The sequence below is a fragment of the Nycticebus coucang genome, chromosome 17, assembly GCF_027406575.1.
Source record: "Nycticebus coucang isolate mNycCou1 chromosome 17, mNycCou1.pri, whole genome shotgun sequence".
In the NCBI taxonomy this organism is placed as follows: domain Eukaryota; kingdom Metazoa; phylum Chordata; class Mammalia; order Primates; family Lorisidae; genus Nycticebus; species Nycticebus coucang.
In genome coordinates, this window is record NC_069796.1 from 86,405,816 (window position 1) to 86,428,353 (window position 22,538).

The 22,538-nt window shown below is 51.3% G+C and overlaps 1 protein-coding gene across 6 annotated transcripts in view; it reads right to left on the minus strand.

Moving 5' to 3' along the window:
• SORCS2 (sortilin related VPS10 domain containing receptor 2) overlaps positions 1-22,538 on the minus strand; it is a 528,424-nt gene that overhangs the window by 112,169 nt on the left and 393,717 nt on the right. For all 6 annotated transcript variants that reach the window (XM_053566734.1, XM_053566733.1, XM_053566738.1 and 3 more), the window contains exon 4: positions 5,428-5,592. In XM_053566734.1, coding sequence (XP_053422709.1) covers positions 5,428-5,592 — 165 coding nt within the window. The remainder of the gene's footprint in view (positions 1-5,427; positions 5,593-22,538) is intronic.

Sequence of the window (22,538 nt, forward strand, 5' to 3'; positions counted from 1 at the left end):
AACATTTCTGCTTACTAAAAGACAAACACCAGTAAGTAAACAAGAATAAATACATCAGGGACATTCCAGTTATTGAGGCAGAAACCTACACAGAGGTGTCCCGTGAAGAGTTAATTGAATTACCCTACTGGAATCTCCAGAAAGGAGCAGGTGTAGCACGGCTGGAATGCTGCTACTCAGATGTAAAGATGAAGGAGAAGCAGTGGGAGCAGGGCGGGAAAGGCAGGTCAAGAAGCAGGGTGAGTCTGGGGAAGGGCATGCTCAGAAGCATGTGTTGGCTAGTCTCACGGTTAGTGAAGGTGCTGTCAGTCTGCCCTGGGCTTTTGGTGACAGTTGAACAAGATTGGTGGGACTTAGTGTTCTTTCCTCCCTTGCACCAAGGCACCTCATCGTACTGCAGAAGCTGGAAAGCTAAAACCCAACATTTCCCAGACTCCCTTGCAGCTAGAGTTCCAGGTCAGGTGGATGCACTTGTGGCCGGTGTGGACAGTGGAAGTGAAGCAGAGGCCGTTTCCTGCTCCCTTGGGCCATTCGTACTGGCCAGCAAGGTCACAAGGACATGCTGCTGTATCAACCCACCCTCTAGCTCTGGAGGGTGGAGAAGCACTGATGGAGCTGGACTTTGCATCCCAGTGCCCACTCACTGGCTTTGCGGCTGTTGTCAGGCCGCGGGGGCTGCAGCCTTGGTGACTTCAGCCACACCAAACCATGTGTTCTTAACCTCAGTTAAGTCCAGTGTGTTCCTGGTGCCCCACCTTCCTGATGGGCAGAGGCAGAAGGCCTCTGGTTGGTCATTGTTGCTGGCTTCTGAGAAGCATAATTGGGCCTGAAACCCTCTCTCTAGCTCCACCAATAATTTGGAAAGCACCAACTCTTCCCTCTTCTGCTGAGAATATCCAGAGTGGTATATGGTTCCTGTCCTGAGCACTGGCAGACACAAGTGCTTAGAGCAAAAATGAACACATGCTGAGGTGAAAGATTCTCACTGCTCAGAAAATTGTTCTATTACTTGAGAGAAGCTCAATTTCTTCTCAGTTCTGAAGTCTGAGGTCAGAGAAAGCTGTAAACATGGTGTTGAAGCTCGTAGCCCTGCAGGCAGCTCCTGTACCCACTGGAATTCACGGCATCCAACATGCAACCTCTGCTCGCCCTGACTTAGGAGGACTCTTCCCCTTCCCACAGCCCGCCCATTGCTATGACAGCACCTTTTACCTTTTCTTTAACATAGATAAATGCAAACACAGTTTTACTTAGGGCTAGAGGACCGTGAGAGTTTCTTTTTCCTTTTCCCATGTGGTCATCTTCATTATTCTGAAGTTGTATTAAAAAGTAAACATATTTATTGAATCTGACTCATTCATTAAGCCCTGTGCAAACACTCCTCTTCTAGGAAGTCTTCCCTAATTGCAGCACCTTCAGATGTCTCTTTGCTCCATCTTCATACTGGGGTGTGTGAGTGTGAGCATGCATGTGTGTGTGGGTGAGAGAGAGAGAGAGAGAGAGAGAAGTCTCCTCCTGCCCCTCCCTGCATAAGGATTCAGGTGCATTTAGGGCCCATCCAGATATTCCAGGACAATCTTCACATCAAAAGATCTTAATCATCACAAATGCAGAATCCTTTCTTGCCCTATAAGGTCATGGCCCCAGGTCCTAAGGATCAGGGCATGGATATCTCTTGACAGGCCTTGTTGAGCCTCCCACCTTTGACCAATCAGAGGCTCCATAGTCCAGGGAAGGTCCCAGTGGGAGACCTGGGCCTGGCTAGAGCAACTGAGCCCTGTCAAGCTGTGGCCGAGCAATCAGAGGACAGGAGGAAACCACCAGCCTCCCTTTCTCCCTACCCTCTCCAACCAGAAACCAGAGGGCGGAAATCTGAGGATTCATCTACACAGGTCAGTCCCAGGACCAGAGAGGGAGGATATATCTCCACAGTCAGGCCCAGGGCCAGAGAAGGGTGGGCAAAGGGCCCACATAGATCGGCAGGGCAAATGAGAGCCATCCAGGTCAGGAGCCTTCTCTGTGCCTGCCCAGACCACCCTGGGCCTCTGTTCCATAGTCTTCCCAGCACTGTTGACAGTGTGTAACTATGTAGTTCTGCTATGGTTTTATTATTTTCTGCACCAGACACACACATGGAGTAAGCTCCTTTAGAGCAGGGACAGTGTCCAGGTTTGGGTTTTTTTTTTAACTATTTTAATCTTAAGTACCTGGGTGAAACTATTTGTTGGAAGGACAGATTGAGAATGGATGGTTGGATAGATGGATGAATGATGGCGAGATGGGGAGATAGATGGAGATGGTGGGTGATGGATGGATGGTGAATGAGTGGATAGGTAGGTGGATAATTTAATGGATTGACAGATGAATGGATGGTCCATGCATTCATGGGTGGGTGAATGGATGGATGGACAAATGGATGGATGATGGGGGTGGGGAGATAGATGGTAGATGGATGGATGGATGGATGGATGCATGAGTGGATGGATGGATGGATGCATGGATGGATGGATGCATGCATGAGTAGATGGATGGATGGATACATGGATGGATGGATGGATGGATGCATGAGTGGATGGATGGATGGATGCATGGATGGATGGATGGATGGATGCATGAGTAGATGGATGGATGGATGCATGGATGGATGGATAGATGCATGAGTAGATGGATGGATGGATGCATGGATGGATGGATGGATGGATGGATGGATGGATGCATGAGTAGATAGATGGATGGATGGATTCATGCATGGATGGATGGATGGATCCATGAGTAGATGGATGGATGGATGGCAATTTTGTTAGATGAATAAATGAAAAATGAATTTCTGCCACTAGGAATCATCCAGATCAGAGGCCTCCAAATGGAGATTCCAGGCTGGACCAAGCCACAGCTGGTGACAGGACCCAGCCTCCTTGCCAAGGTCTGGTCCTTGCTAATGCATCCCTGTACTCATGGGCTGCCTCTTTACTCTGGCACCTTCCTTGGGGACAGCATGTACTTCTGGGTATTAATAGCACTATTTAGCCTTCCATGTAATTAGTCTAAAGCACAATCACAGAGACTTATTTTCTCACAGAAATGGACTACATTGCAATTGCTCTTTAATTTATGGTGCCCTGAAAAATTAATGGAGCTGAAATCTTGGTTATTTGCCTTGGTTCTTTTCTGTGACTATAAGGAAAGAAAAAAAGGGAAAAAAAGGCTTAGTTGCAGTTGTAAAAGGAATGAGGAATTTGAGGACATTAATAACAATGACAGCAGGGCTTTAGTTTTGGGGGGCTGTACAGTTTTTCAAAGCTTTCTAATTCCCGAGAAGCAGAGTGGTGTGGTGGAACAACTCCAGCTTTTGACTCCAACAAATCTGGTGTATTAGGTAGGTCCCTGCCACAGTAATACTGAATCATGTACAGCTCCCAAACTCCAGGGCCCCAAAATAATAGGCACGGCTTCTTGTTTCTGGCTCTGAAGGACTTTCTGAGATTGGTTGGACATGACTCCTGACTACTGTGGGTTCAGGCCCCTACCTGACTCTATTCTAGGGACATGCTATTCTCACAACGGGGGACAGAGGCTTAGGGGGCAGAGCAAACCACACAGCACTTGGAGTACATCACGTGCACTCACATGCCCAGCCCAGAGTGTCAACAGGATGGCACCAATACTCTGTTCATAGGGATTCTCAGATTTCTACCACACCAAAGACCTGCCTGCCTTTCCCTCCCTTCCTCCTGTCTCCCAGATGCCTGCCCCTGCCTCTGGCAAACAGGCCATCCTCCTTCCTTACCTCCAACAGCCCAGTTTTCTCACAATGCTTTCTTTACTGCACTATCATGATTTGGGATACTCTGAGGCCACCGTCTTTGGAGCCCAGACAGCCCTCCCGAGTGAGAGCCTAATAAGCGTTTGTTTCAAGGCTCAGCAAACTTCATCGGGCTCCAGAGAGCAATAGGAGAAAGAGCCTGGAAATCCCTTTGTGCCCAGCTCCCTGGGGCCACTGACACGAAACTCACCAGCCTGCTTTCCCTATGCTCGGCCCTCAGATCTGCTCGCTGGCAGAGCCCCAGGCAGACTTACTTCTAAGTCTTAGACTCACTTGTTCATTTTATTTTATTTTATTTTACTCTCCATCAAGAATCTTTTCTGCTTCCCAACACTGTGAGAAATTAATCTGAAGCCAGGACTGCCTTCCAAAAACTTAGTAGGAGAGAGAAGACACCTTTGGACAGGCAATTAGGGAAGACTTCCTAGAAGAGGAGTGTTTGCACAGGGCTTAATGAATGAGTCAGATTCAATAAATATGTTTACTTTTTAATACAACTTCAGAATAATAAAGATGACCACATGGGAAAAAGAAAAAGAAACTCTCATGGTCCTCTAGCCCTAAGTAAAACTACGTTTGCATTTATCTATGTTAAAGAAAAGGTAAAAGGTGCTGTCATAGCAACGGGTAGGGTGTGGGAAGGGGAAGAGTCCTCCTAAGTCAGGGCGAGCAGAGGTTGCATGTTGGATGCCGTGAATTCCAGTGGGTACAGGAGCTGCCTGCAGGGCTACGAGCTTCAACACCATGTTTACAGCTTTCTCTGGCAGTTTGGAGTGATGCAGCCACAGCCCAAGGGCTGCTGGCATCTGTTGGAAACTAGAAAGCAAGATGGATCCTTCCCTAGAGCCCCTGGAGGAAGCGGCCCTGCTGACATCTGACCCAGTGAAACTGATTTTGAATTTCTACCCTCCAGAACTGTGAGAGGATAAATGTCTATTACTCTAGGCCAATGAGCCTGTGGTCACTTGCTGTTGCATCTACAGGAGACTAAGAAAGGCTGTTTCCCACTGCGTTAGCAGCAGTGGCTTCTGCTGGCCACTCCCAGCCGTCAGGACCAAGGAAGCCCTGCTCTGCACTGAGGACAGCCCTGGGTGCTCTCCCACCCCTTGCCGGCCCCAGGGCTGCCCACGTCTGGCCAAGTGCTCTCTGCTCCAGTCTCCACACCCACCCCATGGGCAGGGCCCTGCTGGACACGGCTCCCAGAGGAGAAGTTGCTGATTTGGGATCTGGAGAGCAAGTCACGGTTCCTGGTGAGGTGGAAGAGCATCCCAGTCTGGAAAAGGCCTGGCGTGGCCTGGTGGAATATTCTGGGTGTGGAGGGTGTGCTCCTTACGCTGTCCTCACGCCTCCTGTGTGCCTCTCACGCTGCCCCAGTTCCCACAGTCACACACACCCAAGAGGGTGCAATTCCTAACGGCTAACCCATGACCTCATGTGGGTTTCAAGGAGTAGGGCCATCATGGAGTCCAGTGCCCGCAGCCCAGGGACCTTGCCCTAGGCCAGCCCAGGGCTCTGGGTCCTACTTGAATGAGGCTCTTTCAATGTGACATCAATCCCGGGGTGCTTGCCCCTGGGGGCCCAGTATACAGCCCTGCTCCTCTTACCTTGCTGTCCTTGGTGTAGGCCAGGACCTTGTCCTCCTCCTTGGGGTGGAAAATCAGAGTCTCCACAAAGAAGGGGATGAGCTGCTTCTGGAAGGTGGCGCCTTCATCGGTGCTGAGGAAGAGGCTCTGGTCACGGTCGCTGAGTGAAGAGCTCAGCAGGATGATCTGAAAGAGAGAGGACATGAGGCTCATGAAGCCCTCCACACATGGGGGGCACAGAATGGGCTCAGCGCCAACCACGGTCAGTCATTCACTCATTCATTCATGGAGTGCTCGGGAGCGGGACACTGTTAGGATGGTGAGGCTAGCCGTAAATATGAGGTTCAAGGTCTCTGCCATAATTAAGAAGCCATTCTGGAAGGGGGATGAGAAGACTTGAGCATATTGGCGACTGTGTGTGAAATACTGTTTCAGGGATGACCGATGCCTTGAAGTAGGCATAGCTGTCTGGAGCAACCAGAAGAAGGATGGCTGGGAGGAGGGAAGAGGGAAGGAGGGAAGAAGGGAGGAAGATGCTACAAGGAAGACAGTGGGAGAGAGAAGACTGGAGAGGGCCAGAGGAGGGCAGCAGCCTGGGCTGACTTCAAGACAGGAGAAGGCAGAACCAGGCAGGGCTGATCTGGGACCTCAGGGGTAGGAGTAAGGGGCTGATATGGGAGCCTAAAGGGGTGGAGCCAATGGGGCTGGAGAAGGGGCCAAGAGTTAGGTCTGAAAGGCTGTGGAGGGGCTGAAGTGAATTACATGGTACCCCCAAAAGACGTGTCAACATCCCACCCACGTGCCTATGACTGTGACCTTATTTGAAAGAGGGTCTTTGAAGATGGAGCTGAGGGTCTGAAGATGAGGCCATCCTCGATTTGAGGAGGACCCTGGTGCCAATGACTGGGGTCCTTACAAGAAGAAGAGCCCATAGAGACTCAGATGGAAGGTACCACAAGGGCAAGGCAGAGATTGGAGAGATGGGAACGAAGCCACAAGCCGTGATCGCCATGGACTGCTGCAACCCCAGAAGCCAGATAAGGTACAGAACAGGTCATCCTCTAAGCCTCAGAAGGAGCCAGCCCTGCTGACATTCTGGACTCCTCCTCCAGACCAGAAAGGACAGATGTCTGCTGTTTCCAGCCCCCAGTTTGTGGGCCTTTGTGATGGAAGCCAAGGGAAGCACAGAAGGCCAGGGGAGAGCTCTGCCAATTAGGATCTGATTGAGCAGGAAGGGAGGTGAGAGGCAGGGACGGAGGGGTATGCATGGATTTTCATATCTCCTACTTGTACCAGTGAAGACAAAGGAGTCTGCGCAGGAGCTGATCGTTCAGGAGGCCACCCACCACCTCATCCAGGCTGGATTTGGTGTCTTGGTCAGATTTGAGATGCTGTATTGCTGCGTTTGGAATAATAGGAGACCCAGACACTTCTATGTTGGCCCCAGACCATTTTGTTTTGAAATTGGCAGACAAGGTGCCCAAAAAGAGAGAATGGACAGCTCCATCCCGTGCACCTGTTTCTGCAAAAGACACCGGTGGGGAGTCACCACAGGCCCCAGCTGTGCTCTACCAGTGACACGTGGTGACCCACAGCTGCGTGGCCAGGTCAGGCTAGGGAGGCCAGCCTGAGCCTCCTTCCTTTGGGTTCCTGCATTTTAGCTTCTCATCCATCTGGCCAAGTCCACACAGGACACATTGTCCTGAACCTCTCAGGTCAGGAGGGCAGCTCCAGGGTCATGTCAGGGTGCGTTGCCATGGTGGGCCTGTGTCTCCACCACGGATGGAGGAAAGGGGGAGTGAAAGGATGATATTACTAAAAACTATCTAATGGAGAAAAATAAACTATCTAATAGGAAAAAAAGAGAAAACTCACAAGACATAATTGCCCCTTTGAAGAAAAAGATCACAGCACCTAACGGGCCCTTTGTCTGATTAACCACCTGCGCTTTATGAGTTTTTTCACAGCACTTGAAGAGTGCCCAAGCGGACAGCAGGGATGACCGTTCCCTCCCACATTTGCCAGACCATGCTCTGAGGACCCTAAACCCTTCTTCTCCCGGAGAAGTGAAAGAAAAAAAAGGAAAGCGAACACAACCATTTCTGACTTTTGCTGGCAACAGTAACTACTTTTTCTTTTCCCTTTGTCCCCCTAAAACCCCCAAGCCCCTTACCCTAGAGCCCAGCTCTTCCCTCTCTTTTTTGTGCCGTGCCCTTTGCCTCCCTTGGGAAGTAAAATAATTTTATTTATTTCTTTCTATCCTAATATTTGTGTCAAGAATTCTTTCTCAACCCATCCTATTATTTCCCACCCTAACAGGGAGCCTAGAATACTTTTCTCTTGGGCCAGAGAGGGTCACTGGGCCTGGGCCAGCCAGGCAGGTGTGGGTAGGTCCCAGAGCCACTTTGCTCGCCTTCCCCTTCATGATGGGGAGGGCAGGGCCAGGAGCAGCCCGTGGTCAGCTGAACACTGGCCTCCATGCCTGCAGCCTCACTCTGACAATCTGTTCCCCACACGGAGACACACCCGCGAATCCTTCATGGTTCCTCTCAAAACCAGGGACACGTCCAAGCTCCACAGGTAGCTCCTTAGAGCCCTTCAGGACTGGCCTCCCTTCCAGCCTTCCTGCCTTCTGTGTGCGCTATGATCTCAGCCACACCCTCAGTGGGGTGTATCCCTCCTCCAGGCCAGGACACAGGGAACCACCCTCCACGTTTCATGGAGGGTGGTCTCTTCCTTTGGCTCTATCAGCCTTATTACAGGGGCCATGTTTATTTTAAATGAACTTCTAATTTCACAGAAAAGTTGCAAAGAACGTCCAAAGAGCAAAGAGTTCCCATAGACCACCCAGCCAGTTTCCCCATTATTAATATCTTACATTGGCACAGGATATTTGTCACAGCTAAGAAGCCAGCATCAGCATGTTAGCACTGTCAAAACACCACACTTGGGTCCGATTTCATCAGTCTTTCTTTTCGCCATGCCAGGATCCCACCCAGGATGTGACGTGACATTTAGTTCTCACATCTCGCCTGGCTCCTCTTGGCTGTGACAGTTTTCAGACTTTCCTGGTGTTTGATGACCCTGGCCATGTCGAGCAGGACTGGCCAGGGACTCTGTAGACTACCTCTCACTCGCTGTGGGTTCTCAGGAGGAAGGTACATTGGGCAGGACGGTCATCTCATCCTATTGAGGGGCGCACACTGGTCACAGGACTTACGGCAGCTGGTGTTGGCCGTAGCCACCTGGCCAGGGTGGTGTCTGTCAGGATCCCCCTCCCCCTTTTCCTCCCTCTCCCTACTGTCCTCTTTGGAAAGAAGTCGCTGTGCTCAGCCCACACCCAGCGGGGAGGAGTCGCGCCCCTCCCTGCAGATGCAGCAGCTACATAAATTGCTTAGAATTCTTCCACACGTGAGCTTTGTCTCTTCTTCCCCGTTATTTACTTATCCAATCATTTATTTATAGCCCTACGAACTCATTAATATTTATTTTATATTTTGAGTTGTAATTCAACACTGTTCTTATTGCTCAACCAGCTCCAGCTCTGGCCACTGGGAGTTCCTTTGGTGTAGCCCTGTGGCCCTTGGACATGTCCCATCATCCTTCTCCCTCTCGATGTTCTACGGTGCATGTAGATCACCTGGGTAACCAGGAAAAAGGAAGCAAGCCTCCAAAATGTCTCACACATGGTCCATTTGGTATCCATGAAACACTGGTGCTTCACCTGAGGGCAGCAACCCACACACTGGGCTCCATCTGGGAAGCCCAACTTCCCCTCATCAAAGCACTTTTTCCAGAATGCGTTTTTCAAAATGTTCTTATAATGCAACTATTTTCCACTATCTTTTTTTTTTTTTTTTTTTTTACCTCTAGCGACTATCATGGGCCCGACATGCCCAAAGGATGCAGAAATGAATGCAAGCAGGAATGGGTGAATGAGTGGTTGCATCTCGGTGTGTGACTCTGAAGGAAACTGTTTGTTAACTTTTCCCCTATAGGAGGAAAACATCCTTATGAATATGTAGGTGGCTTGCAAAGCAAAATTCATTTTAAAAATGAATTCACTCATTCCACTTCACCGCTTGAAGTTTCACACACCAGGAAAGACTCATTCATTCATTCTCTCATTCATTCTTCCATAGTACAGAACTATGAATATAGTCCAAGCAAGGATTTAGGTACAAGAGGGATTTGTGAGAACAGAGAAGAGGAATATAACATCTAGGTGCAGGGCAAGTACCAAGCCAAGTAGGAGGCCTTCAAGGAAGAGGTGACATCCAGATAATTTTTGAAGAATGGATGGAAATTCGAGCGGCAGGCCTCTCTAGGCAGAGGACAGCATGACCGAAAGCATGTGGGTGCGGGGCCCTGCCCTGTCCCTCATCCACCCTTACCTCCCTAACCCTAGGGCTCCTGGCATCAGCCATGCCAAGCTCCTTGTGCTCTTCCAGTTGGCCGAGACCATTTGTATACCAACCACCTGCGTGTGTCCTGTTCCCTCGATGGATAGAACGCTTGGTGGTATACAGACACCCCCAACCTACCACTAGCAATTCAGAATAAAACCTTAAATTTCAAAATGACACAAACTGCATGTGTGATAAAATCAAAATAGCTTCTTTCATAGTGTGGACAAATATGACCAACCTGAAGGTCTCTCAGTTATTTTGGGGGTCCATCTTTGTAGGAGCTTAGCTTGTTTGGATGAAGGGATATGCTTTCCTTGTTATCCAATGGTGGAACCAAGAACCTTGTTCTTCAAGATCACCTCCTCCAGGAAGTCTTCTCTGTTCTTCAAGGTCACCTCCTCCAGGAAGTCCTCTCTGAGGCATTCCACTCCTTTCCCTGTCCCCCTCCTAGAATCTTCTGCACACATGCTCCACAGCCCTGGTCCTGGTATTCTCATGACAGGTCTGCGTCCCCTCTAGGCTGGGAGGCTGGCAGCTTGGTGGTGCCCAAGTCTTCCTCACTACCATCTCCCCAGCACAGAGCTCAGGGCCTGGCACCAGTAGGTGCTGTGACCTCAGGGTCTGGGTGTTGGCATTATTCAGACCCCTTGAGTGGGGGCGTTTCTCCCTCACAGCCTGGGCCTGCCCTGCCCTGCCCACGCCCTCAGGAGAAGGAAGAAGGCCTGGGACTTGCTTCCGGCCAGGGGCCCAGCGATCTGGATGGGCACTATTTTTGGCTGCAGAGTTGGAAGGGTGAGCCAGGGAAGATGGGGAAGAAGAAAGTGCTGACAGGAGAGGATTATCGGAGCAAAGAAAACAAATCAATTAGCACCGCGCCAGGCGGAGCTGGCAGATTGTTATTCCAAATTGGGAACCGGCCTCTATTTTCAGCAGCGTATTTTTAATGCTCACTATTCCGGGGGGAACATATGGTACCTGCATTAGGTTCTGGGTGCCCACGAGGCTGGGTGTTTAGGAATCAGAGGCAACGCGCTGGAACATGTTGAAGGAAGCGTTTGACAGATCCATTTCACTACCAGACAATCCATTGGAAGTATAAGTCTCAGGAATGGCTACGCAATTTGCTGGGTCAGGTGAATCAGTTATCTTTTTACATATTCACAGTACCCCTTCTACGAAGGTTTAATCATCCCCATTTTCTCAGATGGGAAAGCTGAGGCTTAGAGCGCCTGCGGGCCCTGCGGGGATCACACCACCACCCTTCTCTCCCTTAACGGCCCAGTTGCATCACAGGACAAACAACACCACCAAAGTGTCACCACATCTGCCCATCAGGAAGCTAACATAAACTGATGCAATGGACTTGGAAGCATCTAGAAAGATCCCTCCCATAGCCAAAGACTGGAAATAGCAGCCAAAAATCTGCAGGGTCCATCTAGAGCTTCTGGGCTGGATTTCTGACCATGTGAAGAGGAAGGTAAGGCTCGGAGGGGAAGTGCCCCCCTCCCTTCTTCCCTTTTGTTCCCTTGTCTCATTCTTTAAGAGCATTAATCTCCTGGTTCGGCATGTACTTACTGAGCCCTGGATACAGGGATCTCTGCCTCTGGTGGGTCACAGCACACAGGGGAGGGTGCATCAATCACATGAGCCCCCAGTCAGGAGGGCCCCTTGCCAGGCTGGCAGAGTAGGAGAAGCTGTCAAGATGTTTCTGCAGAAGATGAGGTGCAGCTCATGGGCAGGGGACAGGCCTGTCCTGTGCGGAAGCACACCCCAGGCAGATGGAGGGCAGACCCTGAGATACGCCGGCTGAACCTGCCATCCTCTCTTCACTAGGCCAAGGGTTCTCCTAAGCCAGAGCCTTGGACACCTTTCTCTAGCTGTTCAAAAGAAACCCACACTTCCTTGGCTCCCCTGTCTGTGTCCTACCTGGACTCCAGCTTGGACTCATTTGTCTGAACCACCCCTGTGACTAAGTCATGTCAGAACCAGCTGTGGCCTCTCTTGGCCCACTGGACGCTGACAAGGACCCTCGTCTGGCCCATGTTATCCTCCCATGGCAAGGCTTCCATCCCATCTCCTCCAAAAGGTGGTGCCAGTGTCCCAGGCGGCCTCACAGCAGAGCCCATCAAACCCTGACTCTCAACTCTGCAAGTTAAAAGAGAAGGAAAACAAACAGCGCCCAGAGATGATTTCCCGCCTGGGCTGGAGCTCTGGCGGCACGCCTTGCTCCACAGATCGCTGGTTTCTATTCAGAACTCTCTATTCCAGGAGCATTTTTTTTTTAGTTTGACCTTTGCTAAGTTTAGCCCTAAAAGGTCCCCCCATCACAGCCCCCAGGACTGGTGTCATCCGGATTTACCTTTATATTTAAAATCCAATCGCCTGTCTATTCCTGGCCAGACAGATGTGCTTAGTGAGGGATACTGATGCGGAAAGAGGGAAACAGTGGAAGCGAACAACCCCACAGCATCCACCCCCAGAGCTGAAATTAGGATGTGCCCAGACAGCCTTCCGCATGCCTGGTGAGTCACTGAGAACTCAGGCCTCCCAGGGCGGCTCTGCTCTCGAATGAATGCTCTTGCTGGGATACTGAGCACACACTTGGGTTGGCTCTCTGGGGTTCACGAGCAAATTGTCCCCAGGATGGTCCTTTGGGTGCCCTGAGTGAGGCAGAGGTCCAAGATGCGGAGTCCAACTGAGATGTGGCTTTCCACACATCCTGCCCCCAGCTTTAAATTCTGTGGTGAGGTTCCCCATTAGGCAACAGCTTTGGAAGTGTCATGGAAATAGGAGTGCTATTCATTCTCTTTGCTGCTTCCTTTAAGCAACAAAGATCTGGGCGGCGCCTGTGGCTCAAGGAGTAGGGCGCCGGTCCCATATGCCAGAGGTGGTAGTTTCAAACCTAGCCCCGGCCAAAAAAAAAAAAGCAACAAAGATCTGTTCTGGGAGAGGTCAGGTGTGATCTGGGTTTACGTAAATTGAAAACCTGCGGGATCCCCTGCTGGAGCCCTTCAGAGCTCCTGGTAGTGAAGCTTCTCTCTCAACCTCACCTGCGACATGGCCTCTGCGTCGCCTGAGTTCCAGCCGTCCTGGACGCCCAGGCACTCCACACCCTGTCATGAAGAGGCCTCACCTCTCCTTAACTGTGACAGGGTAGGCCTAGGGGGCATACCAGAGGTTGGGGGCCGATGAGGATGCCCAGGTGGTTCAAAGGTGAGATAACCTGGTGACCTGGCCTCGGGCAGAGGTGGTGGGACTGGAGAGCAGAGGGCAGATGCCAAGTACATTTCAAAGCTGTATCAGTGGATTTGGTGAGTGAGAAATAAAATGGACAAATGTGGAGCCCGCTAAGTTTTGGGCTTGGGCCAAAGGGTGGCTGGCGGTGCCTTCACAGAGGCAGGGACACAGGAGGAAGGGCTGGTTTAGGGAGCTGCTGAGGCTCCTGAGAGGTACCTGGTTGAGGGAGGGGGACGGGGCTCCGTGAGGAAATCTGTGCTGCTGGTGGGTGCTGGGAGGTCCATGTACAGATGCCTGGCTGAGGTCCTGGGAGCGGATCAGCCCAGCCAGGGATGGCGCAAAGTAAGAAAAAGGACTGGGCTGGGACAGACCAGAGGGACCCTACAGAGAGGAGACTGAGGGGAGACAGGAGAGGGATCCCTGGCTTCTGGCCCTCCACCTGTCCCCACCCGCCTACCCTATTCCTCCCCTCCCACCCTCCTCCTCCCCTACAATCTGCCACCTGCCTTCCTCCCCTCCCCACTCACTGCAGCAGCCCCACCTGGCTATCTCCCGTCTGTGCCCCTTGTCCCTATCCCGGGCCCTCTCCCTCTGTTGTTTTGTTTTGTTTGAGATAGAGTCTCACTTTGTCACCCTCAGTAGAGTGTGGTGGCATCATAGCTCACAGAAACCTCCAACTCTTGGGCTCAAGCAATTCTCTAGCCTCAGCCTCCTGAGTAGCTGGGACTACAGGCACCCTCCGCCCAGCTATTTTTTTTTTTTTAGAGATGGTGTCTCCCTCTTGCTAAGGCTGGTCTCGAACCTGTGAGCTCAGGCAATCCACCCATCTCGGCCTCCCAGAATGTTAGGATTGCAGGAGTGAGCCAACGCCCAGCCTCGCTCTGCGTTCTGGCTCTGGAGGGCCCCTGCCCAAAGGTTGTGTGACCAGCTCCTTCTTTGTAAACATTTTTTAAAAATCATTTTTATTTTAATTTGTATTAATATTATTTTTAATGGACAAATCATAATTGTATACATTTGGGGGGTCCAATTGCACTACTTGATACAATGTGGAATGATTAAATCAAGCTACTTAACATATCCATCACCTCACTTATTTTTTGGTGATGAAACATTGGAAATTTCTCAATGGCCGGGAGAGTAAATTTCAAATGACTGGATGCTCTAGACTCGCAGCTGTCAGCTCCCAGCCTCTCTCAGAGGCCTCTCCTGAGCACACAATAGCCCTGACTCAAAGTCACTCTTTCATTGTCTTAAAAGCAGTAACTGATACTCTCTAGAAGCTTCCTTCTACATTATGTTTTTACTGCAGCACGGCAGACACAACATAACGCCCTGCCCTTTGTCCCTCTAGCACATAGAGTTGGGGCTGTTGTGCTGCCATCGTCACCACCCAGGACCTGTCTGTCGTCCCAAGCTGCAGCTCTGTCCCCGTTAAGCACCAGCTCTCCAGGCCCCTCCTCTTACGTTATTGTGTCCACTCACGGTCCAGACCCCCACCACCACCCCGGCCACACTCTCAGGGAACAGGCTGCCTTGTTTATTGCTGATTCCCAGGCCCCGCCAGGCATACGATAGATGCTCGGGCTGAGCACCGTGGAGAGGACATATTTAACATGTCAAGGAGGGACATCCTGCTCTGTGTGCTGATGTTCCGGCTGCCTCAGCCCTTCTGAGCCCCATTCAAAGCCTCAGAACTGGAGCCTGAGGCCACATTCCTCCAGCTCCCCCAGAGGCTGCCAACAGGCTGCCTTCACACACGAGCTCACAGGTGTGAGAGCAGAGACACCGCGTTCTCCCACAGCGTCTCTGTGCCGGGGCTCTGCCACGGTCTTCAGCTTCCTCCGGGGACCAGTGCTTGCGTGTAGTGGGGGCAGAGAGAATTGGCAGCTGTTTTCTGAGGTTCCTGCGCTCGTGACCTCCTGATATTTGCATTGGCCTCTCTCTTCCTACCGTGTAAGGAAGCCTCCAGTTCCCTGCGTTAAACTCTCCTGCTCCACGTGCCTGCCGTGGTTTCTGATCAAGCCCCGACTTGTGCCTGCACCTAGAGCAATGTCACCCAGGCAGTGGCCTGATCTCAGCTCCCTCTCTCATGCTGCCTGACAGCTGGCCTGCCTTCTAGCACTTTCTATTCAGAAAACATTTTTGGCTCGACCCTTCCAAAGGTCTGGAGACTTTTCAGCTCTTATCTACCAAGACCAGGAGTTCTGCTAAGACATCTCTAGTGGCTCTTCAACTAAGAGGCATATCATGAGTTAGCAAGAGCATCATTCCCCAAATAAAATGTTCATAGAACCTCTTGGTGAAATAGGAATTGGGGTAGGGCTGGGTTGGAGAGACCTTTTGGTACTTCACTTAATTCCTATGAAATATATTGAAACGGGAGGGGGGCCCCCTTTGCCTCTGAGGCACGCTAACTCATGCACACTGCTTTGCTGGCTGACGGCAGGTGGCGTGGCTGGTGCTGCCCCTCTGTCCCTAGTTATAGCCGGCCCTTCTCAGTGGGGCGAGTCAGGGGAGCTCCCACTGTTCTCTCCTCAGCTGAGGGGATTTTAACAAACCCATAAAGGAGAACAGTGAGGCAAGCTGTTATCCCCAAGGACATGGGGAGGGGGGAGGTGCCGTGCATGGATTTGCATTCTTCCGTCATTAGGTCGGCACGTATCTACTGTGTACGGTGCTGGGGATACAATCGTGAACAGGACAGGACAAAATCGCCCTCCCATGGGGATTCCATCAGAGTGGAAGAGACACGTAGTAAAATGAACGAAGGAATATGATAATTTCAGACAGTAGGAAGTTCTACAAACAAAAAAAAGAATTAGGTAGTTACTACATGTTTACGTGAATAGGTACACGCCAACACAAATACACCGGAGACACAGATACAGGTGTGTATCTTATATATCAAGGGATATACATTTATACACACAAATATGTAGAAAAAGATAGAATGAAACAGATCAGGGCATTAAAAGCCCTGTTTTGCGGAGATAAGATGATGGTCTTGGTTCTTTCTCTCTGGTTCTATTTTTAGTATATACTGTGTTGCTGCCTGAGCGAGGTACCCAGTGAATATTTGTGGAATGACTAAGCACATTTTTGTAAATTGATATCTTTAAATGAAGGTGTTAAAGTTTATAATCAGGAAGATACCCAGTAAATAACATACATTCATAAAAGAGGAATACGCTTGTGAGCAAAGGCCTAAGAATGTATGTCAGCTAGACAATTTTATTTTATTAAGATTTACTTCTAGGTAATCTATAAACTGCTAGTTATGAATACCTTGAATCCACCTCCCTTCCTTTTCCCTCCATCCCTCATTTTCTCCCTTCCTCCCTTCCCCCCTTCCTTCTCTCCACCCACTGAAAGTTCTCTGGGGACTGAACACAAGAATTCACAAGGAGGGGAGGGCTGTGTACTTTGAGCCCAATGCACGTTTTAGTCGCCAGCTCAATCATCACCATGCAGTCCAGCTCCTGAGCCCACCCCCGTGGCACAGGTGATGGTGGCTTCTGGCTCCCAGCTCATCTCTGCACAGACTTAGAGTGCAAGGCATGAGGCACCCAGTGTGTGCCTGGCTTGGTGCTAGGCAGTGGATCCTCATTTTATTTTCACAACAGCTACACATGGGAGATGCTCTTGTCTCTCTTTTACAGACAAACAAACAAAAGCTTGCAGAGGTTCCTGCTCAAGACTGCACGACCTATGAGCCTCGACGCTGGCACAAGGCTGCTTCCCTCTGCTAGCCCTCATCCTGCCTCTGTGTCCAGACTTGAACTGACCAGCACCTCTGTCCCCAGGGATAGCCGGACTTTCTCAGTGGGAAGGGGGAGGATTTAGTAATCATCCACTCCAGCACGATCACAGAACGGAGAGTGAGGAAAGAGCTGGTTCGGTTTTTTTTTTTTTTTTTGTAGAGACAGAGTCTCACTGTACCGCCCTTGGGTAGAGTGCCGTGGCGTCACACGGCTCACAGCAACCTCTAACTCTTGGGCTTACGCGATTCTCTTGCCTCAGCCTCCCGAGCAGCTGGGACTACAGGCGCCCGCCACAACGCCTGGCTATTTTTTTTTTTTTTGTTGCAGTTTGGCCGGGGCTGGGTTTGAACCCGCCACCCTCGGCATATGGGGCCGGCGCCCTACTCACTGAGCCACAGGCGCCGCCCAGCTGGTTCGGTTTTAATGACAATTACTGAAACACCAGAAAATGTCCCCAAGAACATTTGTAAATTTAAGAGAGAGGTAAACCTCCTCCCTTTGGCCATGAGGCTGACTTGGAAAATCATGTGTCTGATCAATATTCACTAAATAAGGTTAATATACTTCAGGACCTATAAAAATAACCCATCAGCAATATTGCACAGACCTAATTTATTACTGATCTTGTCTGTGGTATTTATAAAATGGGAGGCTCCCACCATCCCCCTCCTCAGAGCTTATGGGTGATCTCAGTTCTCTTAAGGGGCTTTATGCTGAGGCTTTAGAGCAAATATGGTTTAATTGCGTTCTGTCTGGCTGTCTGACATTTTGCAGATGATGCTACAAAGCCCGTTTGCTCGGTCAGGGTGCAGCGATGGCTAATTCTCCAGAGTGACTGTGTTTTCGAAGATTGTCTTTTATCAGGACAGTTGCATTAACTATGTATGATTAGATCTGTGAACAATTTGTTCATTTATCTGCCTCCTAATTGAACAGGGGAAGGCGAGGGAATGCGTCTCGGTACTTTTTTGTTATGCCTTTTCAACAGCCTGGACGTGGCCTCCTGAGTAAAGAGGACAGAAATGACTGTGGAATCTCCTAAGGCTTTCTCTTCAAATATTTGAGATTAAAAACCAAGACATCATTGCTGCTGCTGGCCAAGTCGGTGAAAATGTTCCAGTGGCTTCAACTAGAGGCCATTCTCATCACTTTCCCCTGAGGTGGATGTCTAGAGCCTAACATTGTGTCGAGGACCACATTGAATGGTCATGGTCATGGTCACGGTTCTCCATTTAGGCACCACTGGCATTCTGCTCTCATAGAATCAAGTGCAAACAGGGCTGAAAGAGCCCGCACTGCACCCTCCTCACATCCAGGTGAGGACACTTGCTGCCTCGGGAGTGGCTCCAGTGGGGTCTGCAGCTGACACCAGCTCAAATCCTGGTTTGTGTGAATGGAACCCTTCACTATCGCGTCCAGACAGCAGTGCTGCCGATGAAGTGACCTCACGTAACATTTGTTTAGCACTTCCTACATGCCACAACCTGGACTAAATGCTTTGTATATATTTCCAACAATCTGCTGATGAGGTGGTTACTATTATTAGGCCTGTTTAATGGTCCCAAGCAAGTGAACCCCAGAGAGGACAGTAACCACACAAGTACTCAGGGTTGCTGAGCTGGGGCCAGGAGATGAGCAAGGCGGTCAGAACCCTCCCACCACACTGCAGAGGTGGGGAAGGGACACACAGCACGTCCCTTGCTCTTGGCCTCAGGCCCATGGTGGTAACTGGGCTGGGGCAGAGGCGCAAGCTGGTTCATGGAGCACACCGTCTAGCGGAGAGACGGGTAATGACCAAAGAAGTGTGTGTGTATGGGTGGCTATGAACCCCACAGAGGGCTCAGGCATTTGACAATGAGAGCCCTGGTGGACATCACCTTGTCAAACGGGGCTTTGGCAGGAGAGCAGAAGGAGGGACGGGAAGGGGACAAGGAGGCCAGGGATGGGGAGGAGGGGGCCACAGACATGTAAAGACTATGGAAGAGGCAGGACTAGACACCCCCTGGAGTGGGGGAGCAGTGAACCAGAGAGGCCCAGAGCCTTCCTTGGTGCTGAAGAGAGATGAGAAGCAGCAGGCAGAGAGGTGGGAAAAGGACAGAGAGCACGGTGCTGGGGAAGCCATAGCCAGAGGGTGCAGGCCCAGGGTGGGGCCACTGAGAACCCAGACACAGCAAGGTTAGAAAGTGCCCCTGCTTGGCCGGGTGCGGTGGCTCATGCCTGTAATCCTAGTACTCTGGGAGGCCGAGGTGGATGGATTGCTTGAGCTGACGAGTTCGAGACCAGCCTGAGTAAAAGCAAGACCCAGTCTCTATCAAAAATAAAAACACTGAGGCAAGAATGACTTGAACCCAAGAGTTTGAGGTTGCTGTGAGCTATGACACCACGGCACTCTACCCAGGGCAACAGCTTGAGACTGTATCTCAAAGAAAAAAAAAAAAGAAATAAATAAAAAAAAGAAAATGCTCCTGCTTGTCAAAGGCAGGGCACTGGTGTCTCTGATTGTCAGAGATGCAGGTCCCTGGCACCCCTGATTGTCAGTGGGGGAGTGCTGGTTCTTCTGGTCCCAGGAAGGAATGGGGTGGGCGATGGTGCCCTTTCTCATCCTTTCTAACCATGTGCTGTCAGACACTGGCAAGTCCCAGAGTTTCTATTCCTCAGTGGCAGGGGCTGGCCATGGGCTCTGGCCCAGGGCTGACCCCGGAGCAGAGGCTTCATAAGTGGTAGGTGAACTGAACAAATACCCAGCAATAAAGGGAAGGCTAATGGTCTGTTTTGTCAATTTCTTCTCATCCTTCCCACTGCAAATGAATGATGATTTAATTAAAGTTCTTGGGGAAGGAGGTAGATTTCCCAAGGGCTGTCAACAGCCATGTGAAGGCCAGTGTGAACCAGGGCTGTGGTTTCCAGTGAGAACCTTCAGCTTTGATGTTTCTGGATCGGGAAGGATGGGTACTGTCCACCATGAAGCCTCCAGGGACCTGCACCCAGGGCACGGCAGGGGGTCTGGTCATGCCCTTCTACAGGTGCAGAAGGAAGAGCGCAGTGGGGTGGGAGGGCTGGGCCAGCATCCTCCTGCCACTCAAGACTTGGGGACACCCAGGAAGTGTGTGTATGAGCAGCTGTGAACCCCACAGAGGGCTCAGGCATTTGACAATGAGAGGCAAGTGGAAACTCAGAGTCTCAGAGCTGGCGGGGGGTCCAAGCAGGCCAGAGCGTTTTCTGATGTTAGAACCACTGCAATAGCGCTCTTCCCTCTCTGTGTGTATGCCTCCAGGGATGAGGGGCTCCCTACCTCACCAACAATGTGAGTGTTTTGTTATAACAAGCTCAACTCTGCAAAACACAGAAGAAAAGTCTTTGGAACCCAGGTGACCCACCCTGAATTCTGACTATGCACATACAGTGGCTCCCCTGGGAGCCTTGATTCCATCCTTTGAGAAGAACTGGGCCACGCTCCTCCTTGCTTCCCTCTCTGAGGTCTCTTCCTCCCACCCGAGTTTCAGGTTAGGGTGAGGGCCTGGTGAGGAGCCCAGGGGTCTGGCTTTCTTGGCTCTGTGAGCATCTCTCCCTCGGGTCCATCCAGTGACCAGGCGCTGTGCTCTGGGGCAGGACGTGGGTATCTTTGGGCCCTATTCAGATCAGAATGCCATTAGAATCACACAGCATCCCTGATAGCTCACAGGGTTGTTGTGATAAGCAGATGTGACAATGTGTAGAGTTGCTCAAGCCAGCAATAGTAATTACAGTCACAGCAACAACAGCAGAGGCAGGAATAGCAGCACCCGTGGGCACCTGCTCGTGCCAGACACCGCTCTGAGGGTTTTATGTCTGTCCACTCGCTGCCACCTCCTGTTACTGCCCCCACTTTTCAGAGAGGTTGATACTTTGCACAGAGGTTGCCCAGTTCATATGAGGCTGAGCTGGCACAGAGAAGCCCAGGGGACAGTGCTCTAAGCCCCCAGTCTGCCCTCAGCCCCCAAACTGCCTTTGATTTGATTTATTCATTCGGTTTCTGTGTAAGATTTCATTTGGCAAAAGGGTTTTGTGTTCTTTTAAAAAAAGTTTTACCGCCTTAGATTTCATCTGGTCACAACCACCCCTCACCACATACACACACTCACACATGCACAAACACACACGCATTTGCCACATGAGGAAGGAGTGTGAATGAAGGTCTCAGGAGAGCCCCGGACACACTCCTCTGCTCCTGGTAACTGAGTGCCGTCCACAGGTCAGGCTCCAGCTGGGCAGGCTGCCCACACCCCCGCTGACAGGGCCTGGCTGGCCATGCTGACCAGGGCTCACATGACACCCACTAAAAAACATTCTGGGAGTCCCCTCCTCACTGCCACCAGCTGTGGGTCTCAGGGCCCATCTCACCCAGCCCCTGCCGCCCAGGGTGTCTTGGTGGCGGATGGACCCTGGCAGGGGGCAGGTAGGAGAGGAGCAGTTGCAGGGACCTCTCAGGGGCTATGGGGGTACTCAGGGCTAACCTGCGGTCAAAGGAGCAGGACGACTGTGGAGCTTGCCCACCTGCCCAGGTTAGAGATAATGATCAGGAGCGAGAACCCTAACACAGGGACCCTCGGCTCTGGCCCTCTATGTACTAACCTCCAGGTCTACACTTCAGCTTCTAGCCCATAGGGAGAGGGCAAAGAGCTCCTGTCCTGCTGACCTACAGGCCAACCCCTGGGGAGAACACACACTCGCTTTGTCTTGGGCATTGAGTAACAAATGCCCACTACCTTGATGACAGCATCAGCCTCCAGCCTGGCACTGTGGCCACTCCAGACTCCCAGACCCCTCAACTGTCCATGCTGGCTGCTGACAACTCAGCTGCCCCCTTTCCCAGAAAATTGCTTCTGCCGCCGGGAGCCCTTTGCTGGGAGTCATGCCCTCCCAAAGTGGTCCTGACAATGCCCAGTGGATGTGGGGGCAAAGGCCAGAGTCTTGGTATCCTCAGGGTCTGGCACACGCCTGGGTAGAACCCCACATCATGGGCTGCAAGAAGGAATGATGTCATCCGGGTCCCCCAAAGGCTAAAAGAGAGTCACAGATGAGCTTCTACACACAAGACCCTGTCTGTGCAACAAAGCAAGACACTTTACTCTCAGCAGGGCCCAACTGTGTCTCTGTATTTAAGACCAAACAAAATATCAAATACTGTGGGAGAGGCCAGTGGAAGGGTGGGGGCTGGTCTGGAAAACCAGGCAGTCCCTTCTTGTTCTCTGACAGGGTCAAAATCTTCAGCAGCAAAATAGGTGCCAGGGGTGGGGTAAGTTCCCAGTGGTCCCCGGGCCAGACGAGGAGGAGGAGGAGGAAGATGGGGTGCTGCTGTGTTTCTCGAGATGGAGAGACCTAGTGCCTGGGGATGGGGCAGAGTGGGGGCTGACGGGATGTGTCCTAAGACCGTCTTTCTCACGCAGCACACCCTGATGTCTCAACCCAGGCCCACAGACACCTGTCCAGGTGTGCACACAGGTACGCTCCCGAAGCAGCCGTCCCCCCTGGGCATTACAACACATGAGCATAGGCCTCACATTTGCTCGTGGCAGAGCCTCTGGAACCCTTGGGGTAGAAGGCAGAGAAACCCATGGTGGCTCCTGAATGAGGACTGGGACAGGGAAAGCACATCACACAGTCCGGCCTCCATGGGGACACTAGCCTCCGAGGAAGGCCCCTTCTCCAGGGCCCACAGGCCATGGGGGCTGAGCTGGGACCT